This window comes from Gymnoscopelus braueri, assembly GCF_963280865.1.
Source record: "Gymnoscopelus braueri genome assembly, chromosome: 14".
NCBI classification, from domain to species: Eukaryota; Metazoa; Chordata; class Actinopteri; order Myctophiformes; family Myctophidae; genus Gymnoscopelus; species Gymnoscopelus braueri.
In genome coordinates, this window is record NC_137619.1 from 26,296,803 (window position 1) to 26,310,832 (window position 14,030).

General features: G+C 44.1%; 1 protein-coding gene across 1 annotated transcript in view; it reads left to right on the forward strand.

Moving 5' to 3' along the window:
• Positions 1 to 6,045, forward strand: part of LOC308099846 (attractin-like protein 1) — a 404,123-nt gene extending 398,078 nt beyond the window's left edge. The window contains exon 30 of the mRNA XM_080448665.1: positions 4,026 to 6,045. Within this exon, the coding sequence (XP_080304791.1) occupies positions 4,026 to 4,144 (119 nt within the window). The 3' untranslated portion in view covers positions 4,145 to 6,045. The remainder of the gene's footprint in view (positions 1 to 4,025) is intronic.
• Positions 6,046 to 14,030: the final 7,985 nt, after the last annotated feature.

A 14,030-nucleotide genomic window follows, 5' to 3' on the forward strand; every position in this document is an offset into this window, starting at 1 on the left:
GTGTTTATTCCAGACAAAAATGTATCTTATTCACTTTCTTGAGCCAGATTTTACCGGCAGAATTTTACCCAGCTGATGTGGGGAAGGAACAAAGTAAGATTCCAGGGTTAATTTAACTCTGAAGAGTGTACAAACTAATGGTCCATTTGGTTCTAACACTAAGGAGTTTACTGCAAAATGTTCCAGTCGCACACCCACAGTGGTGGAAAAAGTACTCAAATTCTTTACTCAAGTAAAAGTACCAATACTGCAATATAGAAATACTCTGTTACAAGTAAAAGTCTAAAAATCAAAATTTACTTGAGTAAAAGTACAAAGGTATTGGCATCAAAATGTACTTAAAGTACCAAAAGTAAAAGTACTCAAATCTTTGAAAATAGCAGATAGCTATTAGCTTGTAGATCGGCTATTTTCAAATAGCCATGGTATAAAATAGAAAATGTATGTTTCATAATGTAATAATTTATATCTGCAAAGTAACTGAAGTATCTCTTCCACGGCCTTAAAGGCTCTATTGCACTTTTGTAGTTGCCAACAACGCCATATTGTAGTTAAGTTTGTTGTTCCAGAGATGAGAATGAATGGTTGTAGAATGAATTTGAGTCATCACTCCAGTAAGTGAGGTTTCTTTGCTTCCAGTTTATTCAGAGTACAAACAGCTTTCTATGGAGACCCTGAGGTCCCCACCACACAACAGCCTGACGGCCGCTGAGTCACACACACACTACAAGCTTACATGTCATAGTCTTTATAGCATTGAATAGGTGGGTGGGGGTCAGCCTTCAAAAGTGAGACCCCACCCAGACAAACAATAGATCACCCTCTGAGTTCCCTGATTCAATTTGCACCTGTATGAAGCAGGAAAGGGGGATGGGAGACACATGCATAGAACCCAGGTAAACAACAAAAGGCAATGCTAAGTGTATGTACCCCACCCGGCCCAGACCAACCGTCACCTCTCTGCTTGAATCCACTCTTGTGTCTGACTGTAGGCTACTTGTAGACTTGTGAAGTTAAATAATGCTAACAAATGTGTATGTTATGTTATGAAATATACTCCATAACTTTTGTTAGTTTTCAAATCATTGTAGTGGAGTAAAAGTACAATATTTGCCTCTGAGATGTAGTGGAGTAGAAGTAAAAGTATTGGAAATTGGAAATACTCAAGTAAAGTACAAATACCTCAAAACTGTACTTAAGTACAGTACTTAAATATATATACTTAGTTACTTTACACCACTGCATACACCCAATGTGTTGACTAGCGCTGCGATCTTTAATACCTGAACAAACTGAAACTGCGATAGTCTTATCACAGAGAGGGATAAATCCTTTTCCAACAGGACAGAGTCTACACTGGAATGTATTACTTTTGAAGTCTAATAGTATTATAAGCTTATTAAAGGTCCTCTGTTGACATACTTTAAATTTCTCTTTTCATTTGAGAAATGTATCTTCCAAATATTGCATATTTTCTCAGACTATAAATCCATATTTCAAAGAAAACACTTTAAAATGGCATTATATTCCTAAGAGGCATATACAATAAAGACAGCACAGTTATGTTATATACACAGCTGACAAGGTTTTGCAATTGAAATGTCTGCACCCAGCAGACTTTGAATCAAATAACGCTAATCAAAGCATTGGCTTTAGTTTTTTATTATTGCATTTGGCCATGTCTGTGTGCGTCTGTCTGTGTGTCTGTCCACTGCTAATCTGGCAAACTAGTAGGCAGATCAGTAACATATTTCTTGTGCACACTGGCAGTAGCTACAGTAGCCCAAGGACATTCAAATATGTCAGTGACAACTATGTAGTTTGGCAAATTAATAATCACAGAAGAATCATCCCTCCTGGCTATGGCATAAACGTCCCTCCCGGCTATGGCCCGTAACTAGCCAATTGCAGACATGCACAATATGTGCGATCACATAATGTATTAAAGTGGCACTGGTGGGAAACTCGTGTAGACCATACAGTATATCTGACAGACACCACATAAACACACTGTGTTTGATTATGTTTTACAATTGTCGTAGAGACAGACAGACAGACAGACAGACAGACAGACAGACATATAAGAACATGTGTGGGAGGCACGTGATGCAATCTCCCATACACTGTAGGCCACAGCACGTCACACTGCAATGTGTTATAAGCTTGTAGATCTGTTGTTTTCTGTACATGTGCAACAAAATACATAATCTTAACCCCAACCTGAATCATTTCCTAATAATTATAAGCCTAACTCAAATGTTTTTAAACCATAAAAAACAACCATTTCTCTTGTGAGGACCAGTCTATTTGTCAAATTCTATTATACTTATGGGGATATTTGGCTCTCACAAGTATAGTAATGCAAGTGCATGCGCGCACACAAACACGCACTCACGCACGCACACACACACTGAGCAGCTGTGTTATCATGAATGTACACACTAACACACTCCTGACCCACTCAGACACAGAATAGACACGCACGCACGCACGCACGCACGCACGCACGCACGCACGCACGCACGCACGCACGCACGCACGCACGCACGCACGCACGCACGCACGCACGCACGCACGCACACACACACACACACACACACACACACACACACACACACACACACACACACACACACACACACACACACACACACACACACACACACACACACACACAGATGCACGCAGACACACACACACACATGCACACCAAGTGGCTTAGTAATCGGCTTTCCCCTTTCCATCCACCGACAAAAAGAGAAGAGAAAAAAAAAGTCCAGGAATCACTTGAGTGTGAAATGCTGAAAAACAAACTGCTTCCAAAATCATATCAAGAGCGCAGAGCTGATTCCCTGGTGCTGTTTGACTGTTCTGTTTATTTGGCTGCTGCATGGAGGCAGACTGCGCTCCTGTCCTAACGACCGTGGATTGTCAGCCCCTACGGTTGTACGGAGACAGCCTGTATATAGACTGACTCCAGACCTGCCTTAACTCTTTAAAACCATCATCAGTAGCAGCAGCAGCATCGTCTGCCAAGGAAACACCAGCACTGACTGAATGTTGCACATTTCTGAAAACGTTTGAACATGCCTGAACATTTGTGTTTGCCTATAATGATATGCGCCCCCAAAATAGGGATGCCAGGTTGAAAGTGGTGAAATCCATCATCGTCAGATACGTACACAAGCTGTGGGAGAAAGAGGGATAACAACCAGCAGAGTGTGCGAGAGGGTGAAAGTGAAAGAGACAAAGATGTTAAAGAGGGACCGAAAGGGTGGAAGAGAAAAGGGAGGTTTAAAATCACACACAGGCGGTTTGGGATGGAGGGTTTCAGACGTGTGACTGTACCTGTCGCACATGACCGAAGAGTTTTGCGTTGATGTCCAACACAACAACTCCTGCTTGCTTTTTCTCCATCCGTAGGATTGCAAGTCTGACTTGTCGAACCCTCATCCACAGTTGCGAAACCTTCTTGCATTCCAGTCGTCTTCATGTTCCTATATATCATCTGTACTATGACCCGGGGTGTCTCAGTTGAGTCATTGAGGCTCTCACACTGCCTGGGGTTATAAGCACTTTCAGCCTGGCATGCGTCCCTACTTTGGGCATGTTATTATAGTCAACATTATTAAAACATTTTCAAAAAAAATAAAATAAAAAGAGCTGATCAGATAGGCCATTTTTATACAACAAAGTATAACATAGGGGTTAACCACATGATGAATACTAGCATCCCAGTTCTGGGCCTGTTATTCGGCAAACATTTGGCGAATATTGACGGAAATAGCAGATCTGCTATTTTTTAGAAGAGATTTGGTGTAGAAGAGGGATAAAAGGAGGAGACCGAGTGTAAGACCTCTGGGGTCAAAGAATAAGGGTTAAGTGGTTGAGAGTTTCTTTCAGGATCGCTTCCCACAGAATGACAAAAGGAAATGGACATGTTTGTAACTTGCGCCGTAGGTTTCAGAACGTGCATGATGTGCATGCTATTGACCCTCTTAACTTTCCGTCTTGTCCCCCTCTAGGCATCGCCATTGCCAGTGCCCTGGTGGACACGTCTCAGCAGAGGGCTGTGGAATTCAAAGACAGAGGTCTCAAGCACCACAAGCACTACACCGTCTACCACCAAGGGACCTGCGTTTGAACCAGCGGACAGCATCTCCAAAAACCTGGGGCCAGTTTGGTTTGGGTGGGTGAACTTTAATTAACTCTATTCAGGCTGAAGGAAGCTCAGACACCAAGCATAAAGGGCCTCGTGGACGTAAACTGACCCCAGGACCTTTGTGGCCGGCGAGAGACAGAAGGGTCGTAACCACTAATCCCATCGTCTGGGTTCCCGCACTGCGGAAAACCGAGCTCACATTCCACATTACAACATTACTTTCCTTTTGAACGCTTCTTCCCCCATCGGTGTGTGTGTGTGTGTGTGTGTGTGTGTGTGTGTGTACTCACGTGCGTGCGTGCGTGCTTGCGTGTGTGTGTGTACGTGCTGGCCTCTACAGCTGAGCTGCAGAGCTAACACTGTGGTGAAAATAAAACGGGGAGCTTAATGTCCCAGGTGGGAGACAACAGGAATGTGTACTGTACCTCTCCACTAATATCCCAGTCCTGTCACCACAAACTGCCCCTTGGCTGCCCTGGGGCTCCGCTCAGGGGTCCAGGGACTGTTCCTGTCTGTCTCTCTACCGTATGTGGTCCCCCACAGCACAGAGACATGGAAATACTTTCTTTCACGATAAACCAAACAAAATTCTTGTGAGCTCAGCTGAGTGGAACTAAGCTAAACATACTGTAGCTGAACTGAACCGAACACGGTGGAGCTGGACCGAAATGCATCGCCTTACTTCACATCGGGCGTATTTTTTTAGGGCTATGGTGAAGACAATGTTAAATGGACTGGTCTTGACCAATGCAACACTGCACAGTCCCACGCTGTGGAACACTGCATTGTTGTCAGTTGATGACCGCTTACAGAGAAAGTCTCAAATTGGGATTTAAGATTACTGCTATTGTGAGATTTAAAATACTGCATCTTGTTTTTAAGATTATTGGATGTCATAGTCGCTGTCCAAAATGTTCTGCTTTGTGACATTTATTTAATGTGCGTGTCTGGTTTCTTTTTGTTCCCTGCACCAATGTTCAACGTTGTGGGTCTTGATCTATCTGCTCAGGTGTTTTGCATCAGAAAGGTTCTATCATCTGTAGCTAAGGGTTCTGTGCCCGTAGCAGCTATGGGGCCTTATACACATGTATGCACTAAGACAAATGCTTTACCACTAAGATAATACCCTACGTGGGACAATATTTTGCAATATTATGGTCCAAATGTAATGTTTATCATGGTATGTGACGTTACAGTACTTAGATTTTGTTGCCAGACCTTTTAACGCGACTAATGATGGGAGATATTCCTGTTTATTCAGCCATTCCTTCATTTGAACCGTGCCAGAACAGTGTGTAGGTCTCTCCTCAGTGTATTCTTCATTCAGTATCAGGACTGTCAGTTGTTTTGTGATCTAACAAAAGGTGAACGTGTCTACTTATGAATTATGTTCTGTATTTAATACCTGTGATTATGCAAATAAATGTTACGAAACTATGATTTTCAAGGTTTTAAAAGTGCACTAATGTTTTGTTTAACAACAGGACCACTAAATCCTTCATTTAGTAATGTTATGCATTATTGTGAGTACGTCATCACTCAGAGAACCTCCTGTTTATGTCTTGTTTGTCTTTTCACTTTGAAATGTTCAGTGTTTTATTCACAGATCAGTTGAAGTTTCTTTGTATGCATATCATGGCAGGTTTTATGTGAAGTCATGGCATTAATCCTAACGGCATATTCAGAGGATTCATTTTTTTAATCAGTTGTGCACACATTATGGCATTGTTTTTATGCACTTATCTGTTCTATACACTCAACCTGATATGATCTATACATGCCATTTTGCATCGACTTGTGGTTGAAATGTATTTGAACCAAGGGCAGCTCACCGCAGCATTTTTGCGCATACAAGCATAAAAGGAAAATAATGTACATTTCCAATTAAAACATTTTGATGCCTCTGGAAGGTGTAAGTGGATCTTGTGTGTGTACATGTATATATCCTTAGCTCTCGTGTTATGGGAGTACATTGATCAGTGTATACAGGATGTTAATGGGGTCAAATGACCATCTGAGCCAACAGTATAGACCTAGCCACCCAACACCCTTGATAGAGTTACAAGAAACCCTGTCTCAGCAAAATGTATGTACCATCAAAGAGCCCACCATTAAACAACAGGAAACACACCAGAGCAAATATTGTCTAAAACTAAAGCGCATATATGTATATGTATATGTGTGTGTGTGTGTGTGTGTGTATGTATATATATATATATATATATATATATATATATATATATATATATATATAGATGATTATTATTATTATTTTGATATATATTTTTGTTCACCTTGTTGCTGTTGTTGAGATACTTGAGCTTTGCACATAGTTAAGCTAAATTAAAAAGATTTTTCCTGGCATGACCAGACTAAAACACAAATGTGTATTGTCCACTCCACACGGTTTAGACATCTCCAAACAGAGTCTGACAAGCAATGTCAGCTCATCTCACAAACATGTCTGTGCTGTTCATCTGAATCTGTTGAGCTGAATCCTCCATATAGACGCTTTGCGATATTATCAAAAAATTATATTATTTCCATTTCAGAACAAATTAATATAGTGACAGAAGTGTCAACTTCTAACAATAGCATACTCATTTGCATATAGCTCTTCAAAATGTTGGCGACAGTAAAACATCACATCCCTGACAGTTTTATGGCCACTAATAATTTTGGTGTAAACTATGAATAATGATTAGCTAATTCAGACACAATGATAAACCTTTTTTCTCCAAGTGACCTTCAATGACAGATGGTTTTGAAATTTTACAATGAAATGTCTGGAAAATGTATGCTACACATGATGTTATGAAAGCTATACAGTATGTTGTACTTTATAATCTAGCGCTATCAGTTCATTTCTTGTCTCTATACATACTGTATATTCCCCCCAGAGAAATTGTGAGCCACAGCATGACGTAGTTTAGCTTCAGCCACACATATCACTCATTGCTCCCACACATTTGACTAAAAAAACACAAAAATACAAAACACTTGTATGATCCTAAAGGTTGGGTCTCAGATAAAAGGACAAGATGAGGTCAATACTGGCGCTGTCGCTGCCATTAGTGAGCAGACAGGGATAAGTGCTCCTTTTTCCTATACGCTCACAGTCACGTCTCGAAGATGAAAGACATAATTATTAGCATTAAGTGGCTTGTTGGCATCAGTGGTCTGAGCTCAATACGTGTGCATCAGTGATTGTGGAAAATGGGTGCACTGCACTTACCTTTTTGTGCCCCAAAGTACTAAGACAAAAACAAATCTATGTAGTTGGTTTTCACTGTATCGATCCCACACAATCCATGTTCTTACGTTGATGTCTTAATCCCACAGCAATTACTTCATGCACTGTTCATTATACTCAATGCAGCAGAAAGCTCTGTAATTGTTCCCTTTTTTACCAAGATTTAAGAGGTTATTTAATCAGTTATGGGAGTAAAGGGAATTTTAATAATTAGGGATTGAAATGTGACCTTCCACGTCAAAGTCCCCAGGATTCTTCAGCAGTTGGACTGAACTTCCAATACATACAGCTAAATATAGTAATCTGTTTCACAGACAATAGTAAAAACCTAATTCATAGTGCATGACAAGCCATGGCTCATGGTTCCCAGCTCTGGCTCATGGCTCCCAGCTCTGGGCATTTACAGAGCTATATGATCTATGAGCCATGAGCCATGGCTTGTCTCACAAAATATAATACCTTGCACCCATGCAAACCGCTTTTCTGCAAACTTTCGGAACTTTCACAAAACATCCTCCATGATCTGTACGCCTTCATGTCCCATCAGTGCATGTTACTAACTTAACTTATTCCCTGGAGTTTTTGTGCTTTCTCATCTCAAAGGCTCCCATGAAACGTGATTACAGACCCCCCCAGCTGTGGATTGAGGGTCTCCATGTACAGTACTACTGCGTGGCTATGGACTGTTATATGTTATTGTTATTATTGTTGAGGCTGTGCATCTCTGTCTGTCTGTCTGTCTGTCTGTGTGTGTCTCTCTCTCTCTCTCTCTCTCTCTCTCTCTCTCTCTCTCTCTCTCTCTCTCTCTCTCTCTCTCCCCCCCTCTCTCTCTCTCTCTCTCTCTCTCTCTCTCTCTCTCTCTCTCTCTCTCTCTCTCTCTCTCTCTCTCTCTCTCCAACCGGTCAAGGCAGATGGCCACCCCCCGTATACAGGTACATGAATGAATGTGTTATACAGTACATGTGAAGGACTCGAGTACACATTCAATCTCTCTTTAACCTTCCCCTTTCTACCCCTAAACACCTCTCTCATCTCTCTCTCTCTCTCTCTCTCTCTCTCTCTCTCTCTCTCTCTCTCTCTCTCTCTCTCTCTCTCTCTCTCTCTCTCTCTCTCTCTCTCTCTCTCTCTCTCTCTCTCTCTCTCTCTCTAGTTAAAGACTCAGGGTCAGCTGAGCTACATTGTGGTGATTGATGCTCCATCCAGACCTCAATCTTTATGCCATTATGGACCAATTGCGGTGGGTAATTTGGCTGCTGTCTGAGGACAAGTGACCGAGCCAACCTATGTCAGTCTGAGAATCACAAAGCACACTGCTGTCCTCAGCTCCACTACACACGCGCACGCACACACGCACACACAGCCCCCCCCCCCCACACACACACAGAAAATGTACGCTATATACATATTCCTACTAACATGTCTATACACAACTGCACAGAAAATGTAAGCCATATAATACCTTCACAAATACGTACATTTGTGTACACACATGTGCACCACACCCACACATAGATCATACACAGGTATGCATGCCTGCACGTTCAAGCGTGCACGCACGCACGCACCACACACACACACACACACACACACACACACACACACACACACACACACACACACACACACACACACACACACACACACACACACACACACACACACACACACACACACACACACTCATGTATGCACTCTTTCAGCTGACTGACCAACCGTCATGCTATTGAAAAGCATGTCCTCTCTGTCAACCCTGTCCTCTGGCCAATCCCAGAATGCATCGCTCAGACATAAGTAGCCCTCCCCTGCACAAAACAAAGCGAGACCTTCTCCACACATCCCACCCAGCACAAAAGACATGAACACAGGACAATGGCAATGACACACTTCACACTGGCGTGACAATAGCGCGCCAGTGGAATGGTACAATGGCAGTGACACATTTCCACTGGTGTGATTAACGTGACACTTAACCACAGAGAACTCATCTGCGTCAGTGGGAAGAACACTTCTTCTCCTTTCTTTGTATCTGAGTAAAGTTTGAGCTTGAGGTGAGCAAGTTATCGTTCATAATCGTCATAATCTCTGTCTTTGTCTGTCAAAACAAAGCCTTAAACCCTATACTGTATATGTTCAGTGGTGTAAAGTAACTAAGTACATTTACTCAAGTACTGTACTTAAGTACAATTTAGAGGTATTTTTACTTTACTGGAGTATTTCCAATTTTCAGTACTTTTACTTCTACTCCACTACATCTCAGAGGCAAATATTGTACTTTTACTCCACTACAATTATTTGAAAACTTTAGTTATTATAGCGTATCTCCAGCAATATGCTTACTATGGGATATCATCGCCCCCTAGCGATGCGCAGAGCACAACACATGGGCTCCCGGTTTCTATTGGATAGGGTCATGTTACGCGACACCGGTAACCCGGAAGGGTAGAAATACCCTCGCTTGGACTCCTTCACCCTCACTTGGACTCCTTCACTCCTGAAGCAGCACAGCAAACGACGGAGAAACTAGCGAAATCCAACAAAACCCATAGCGAGGGCACCCAGTGCCACTCTACGGGCGCTTTCGTGTAAAAGTTTCGGTTAATTTAACGCTCCTGGTTACCACTCAACTTTATTATTTTATTTTCCTATCCTCTCTGTTTTCTCGCCACGAGGCGTGAGCCTAGCCGCCGTGTTAGTTGGCTAGTCCGTGAAGCTAACGGCTAGGCTAGGTGGCTACCTAGCCTTTTGTTCTCACCTCGTGCTCAACAGAGAAGAAGGAGAAATGGAGGCGCCACGTCCCTGCGGCCTACGAGCGGAGGGAGTTTCGTTCCGGGTAACTACAACACCGCGGAAGGGTTCCGATGTTACGTCATTTGGAGCGACGGCGTCCCCGGTTCCCATGGGAACGGGCTCGCGCTCCAGGACAGTGTCGCCATTAGCCCAGCTAGCGCTAACGAGCAATGCTACAGGGCGGATGTCGACGTTGGGCAAGACTCCCGTGCCGCGTCACAGGCCTTCCCCACTTCCGGTGAACGGACAGACGCTACCGCTGCTGCCCCTCGTGGACGCCTCCTCGATGATCGTTGCGATCAGTCCGGAGGCGTCTCAGGTTCCCATGGGAACGGGCACGAGCTCCACGGAGCAGGTGACGTCAGCAGCCCCCACCAACCCCTCGAATCCACTCGCTCGGTGCTTTTCTCAATGGAAAGCTTGCAAACCGAATCCTTGGGTGCTTTGCACCGTGCTAAAGGGCTACAGGTTGCAATTCTCGGCAAAGCCTCCGTTAACAACCAAAGTGGTGTTCTCTCGTGCGTCAGGCCAGACGGCCATAACGCTGAGGGAGGAGGTTTTGTCTCTACTGAGCAAGGGTGCGATCAGAGAATTATCCCCGGATCAGAACCCGCTGGGTTATTATTCGGAATATTTTCTGGTGAAAAAGAAGGGGGGGGGGGAGACCTATTCTGAACCTGAAGGGTTTGAACAGATTTCTGAAGGTCTTCAACTTTCGAATGCTGACAACGGCAACGTTGTTACGCTCGATACGACAAGGAGATTGGTGGACGAGTATAGACCTCAAGGAGGGGCGTCGGGTCACGTACAGAACATGCATGCAGGTTGCGGGTCTCATGGCTTTGGCCATACACCTGATCCGGTTGGGCAGATTCTATATGAGACCTTTTCAGAGATGGATGCGGGCTCTGGGGATCCCGCACTCCATGGGCTCTCGGAAGGTGGTAGTCTCACCACGGTGTGTGGTGTCACTCGAGCTGTGGACACATGCGACCTTCTTGTCCGAAGGGGACAAGATAGGCGCAGTAGTGTCATGGAAGGTGATTACCACGGACGCCAGCCTCTCAGGTTGGGGGGCTGTCCACGAAGGCTACTCAGCCAGGGGGATGTGGGACTCCGCACTGAGGGAAGCCCACATCAACTACCTGGAGCTGTTGGCGGTCTTCCTCGCTCTCAAGCACTTCGAGAGCCGCATTGTGGGCCAGGACATCCAGGACCTCTGGTTCACCAGCCAGGCCCACTAACCACTCAGCTATGGCACTCTGATTAAAATAATTATGTCAGAAAATTAAAGGAAACAAAAGGCAGACTATACTAAGTCAGAGTCAAGCTTTACAAAATGTAAGTTGTGTAAAAAAAAAAGTCTGACTATACTAAGTTGTTAAAAAATGAAAAAAGTTAGACTAATTTATTATTTGTTTAAGTCAGGCTATACTATACTCAGAGTCATAAGTTTACAAAATGTACTAAAGTACAGTGAATGTCTGTGCGGTTTGTCTCCATCACTGACAGTAACATAAATAATACTGCTGTCCTGTGCAGTTGGGGTGAAAAAACAGCCATTTCACTCCTAATAATAACTATTTGATCCTTTAGGGGAAATGCAGCTCTACCCAGTTGATGTCTGCCCTCAGAGGAACAGTTAGAAATGTCTTGCTCAGGGACATCCTGACTTGCTGCTGTGGTCGAGCCTTGAACCTGTTATCTTTGGCTCACTAGTCAGTCACTCTATCCATTCACCTACAGCTGTCTCCTTGGAATCTGTGGTTCTAAAACGTTTTGTTGTCAACCCCCCAAATTGACATGTATTTGGGCAGTGGACCCCAATGTGAAAAGATGTAGTGTCAGGGCCCTCCATGAAAAAGATTTATATTTATGTTGTTACAATGTTTTGTTTTAAGTATTTGTCTTGTTTGTTGTTCAAGTCAAAGGAGAAGAAAAGCTGTGTTGTGTCAACCAGCAAATAGCTCAGTGAGGTATCTGCTGGTCCCATATCCAGAGGCCATGGGTTCGAATCTCACTGGAGTGTTTACTGTGATGCTTTCCTTTGCAGACTAACTTCCAGAAAAACAAGTTAAAACCAGCAGGAAACCTGTGTTTCTCAGCCAACAGCTAGCTCAACTGGAAGAGCATCTGTCCAATAACTTGACTTGACGTGGGTTTGATTCCCACTCAAGTCAAGTATCCCCGGTAAGTTGGGGCAGCGGATAAATTGACTGACATCCGTAGCGATGCTTTCCTTTGCATACTAACTTCCAGAAAAACAAGTTAAAACCAGCAGGAAACCTGTATTTCTCAGCCAACAGCTAGCTCAACTGGAAGAGCATCTGTCCAATAACTTGACTTGACTTGAGTGGGTTCAATTCCCACTCAAGTCAAGTATCCCCGGTAAGTTGGGGCAGCGGATAAATTGACTGATATCCGTACTGATGCTTTCCTTTGCAGACTAACTTCCAGAAAAACAAGTTAAAACCAGCAGGAAACCTGTGTTTCTCAGCCAACAGCTAGCTCAACTGGAAGAGCATCTGTCCAATAAATTGACTTGACTTGAGTGGGTTCGATTCCCACTCAAGTCAAGTGTCCCCGGTAAGTTGGGGAAACGGATAAATTGACTGATATCCGTATAATAACTTGTAGTAGTGTGCTGGTTCAAATCCAATCACCACCGAGCGGTCCTGGGTTCGGTTCCCACTAACGTCACGTCCCCGGTAAATTGGGGCAGCAGATAAATTGACTGATATCCGTAGAATAACTTGTAGGAGTGTTCTGGTTCAAATCCAGTCACCACCTTAGTAACTGAGACCGAATCTGGCCAATTCGGTCTCAGTTACTGAGATAGAGAGAGGGTAGGTGGAGTAGGGGAGGAGTAGGACTAGGGAGTGGGGGAGGAGTAGGGTCTAGAGTAGGACTAGGGGGAGGAGTAGGACGAGGGGGCAGAGTAGGGGGAGGAATAGGACGAGGAGTAGGACGAGGGGCCAGAGGAGTAGGACTAGGGGGAGGAGTAGGAGTAGAGGGCGGAGTAGGGAGAGGAGTAGGAGTAGGGGCTAGAGTAGGACTAGGGGGCGGGGTGGGGCAGTGAAGAGGACTGAGTAGAAGATTATCTTTATGGGGCCAACACTCCTATTTGTCTCTAGTTGTCCTCTTATTGCAAATTTCGAATAAAATTTCAGCTCCACACAGAAACCAAAATCATAAGCATAACCCTCTCCTCTACACCCTATTACTCGCCCATACTCCTCCCCCTAGTCCTACTCCTCCCCCTATTCCTACTCTGGCCCCTAGTCCTACTCCACCCCCTACTCTGGCCCCTAGTCCTACTCCTCCCCATTCTCTGCCCCCTATTCCTACTCCTCCCCCTAGACCTACTCCTCCCCCTAGTCCCACTACCCTACTATATTCCCTCTTTACTCTATCCCCTACTCCGCCTACTCTACACACCCTCTATCTATCTCAGTAGCTGAGACCGAATTGGCCAGATTCGGTCTCAGTTACTAAGGTGGTGACTGGATTTGAACAAGGACACTCCTACAAGTTATCCTACGGATATCAGTCAATTTATCCGCTGCCCCAATTTACCGGGGACTTGACGTTAGTGGGAATCAAACCCAGGACCGCTCGGTGGTAACTGGATTTGAACCAGCACACTACTACAAGTTATTATACGGATATCAGTCAATTTATCCGTTTCCCCAACTTACCGGGGATACTTGACTTGAGTGGGAATCGAACCCACTCAAGTCAAGTCAAGTCAATTTATTGGACAGATGCTCTTCCAGTTGAGCTAGCTGTTGGCTGAGAAACACAGGTTTCCTGCTGGGTTTAACTTGT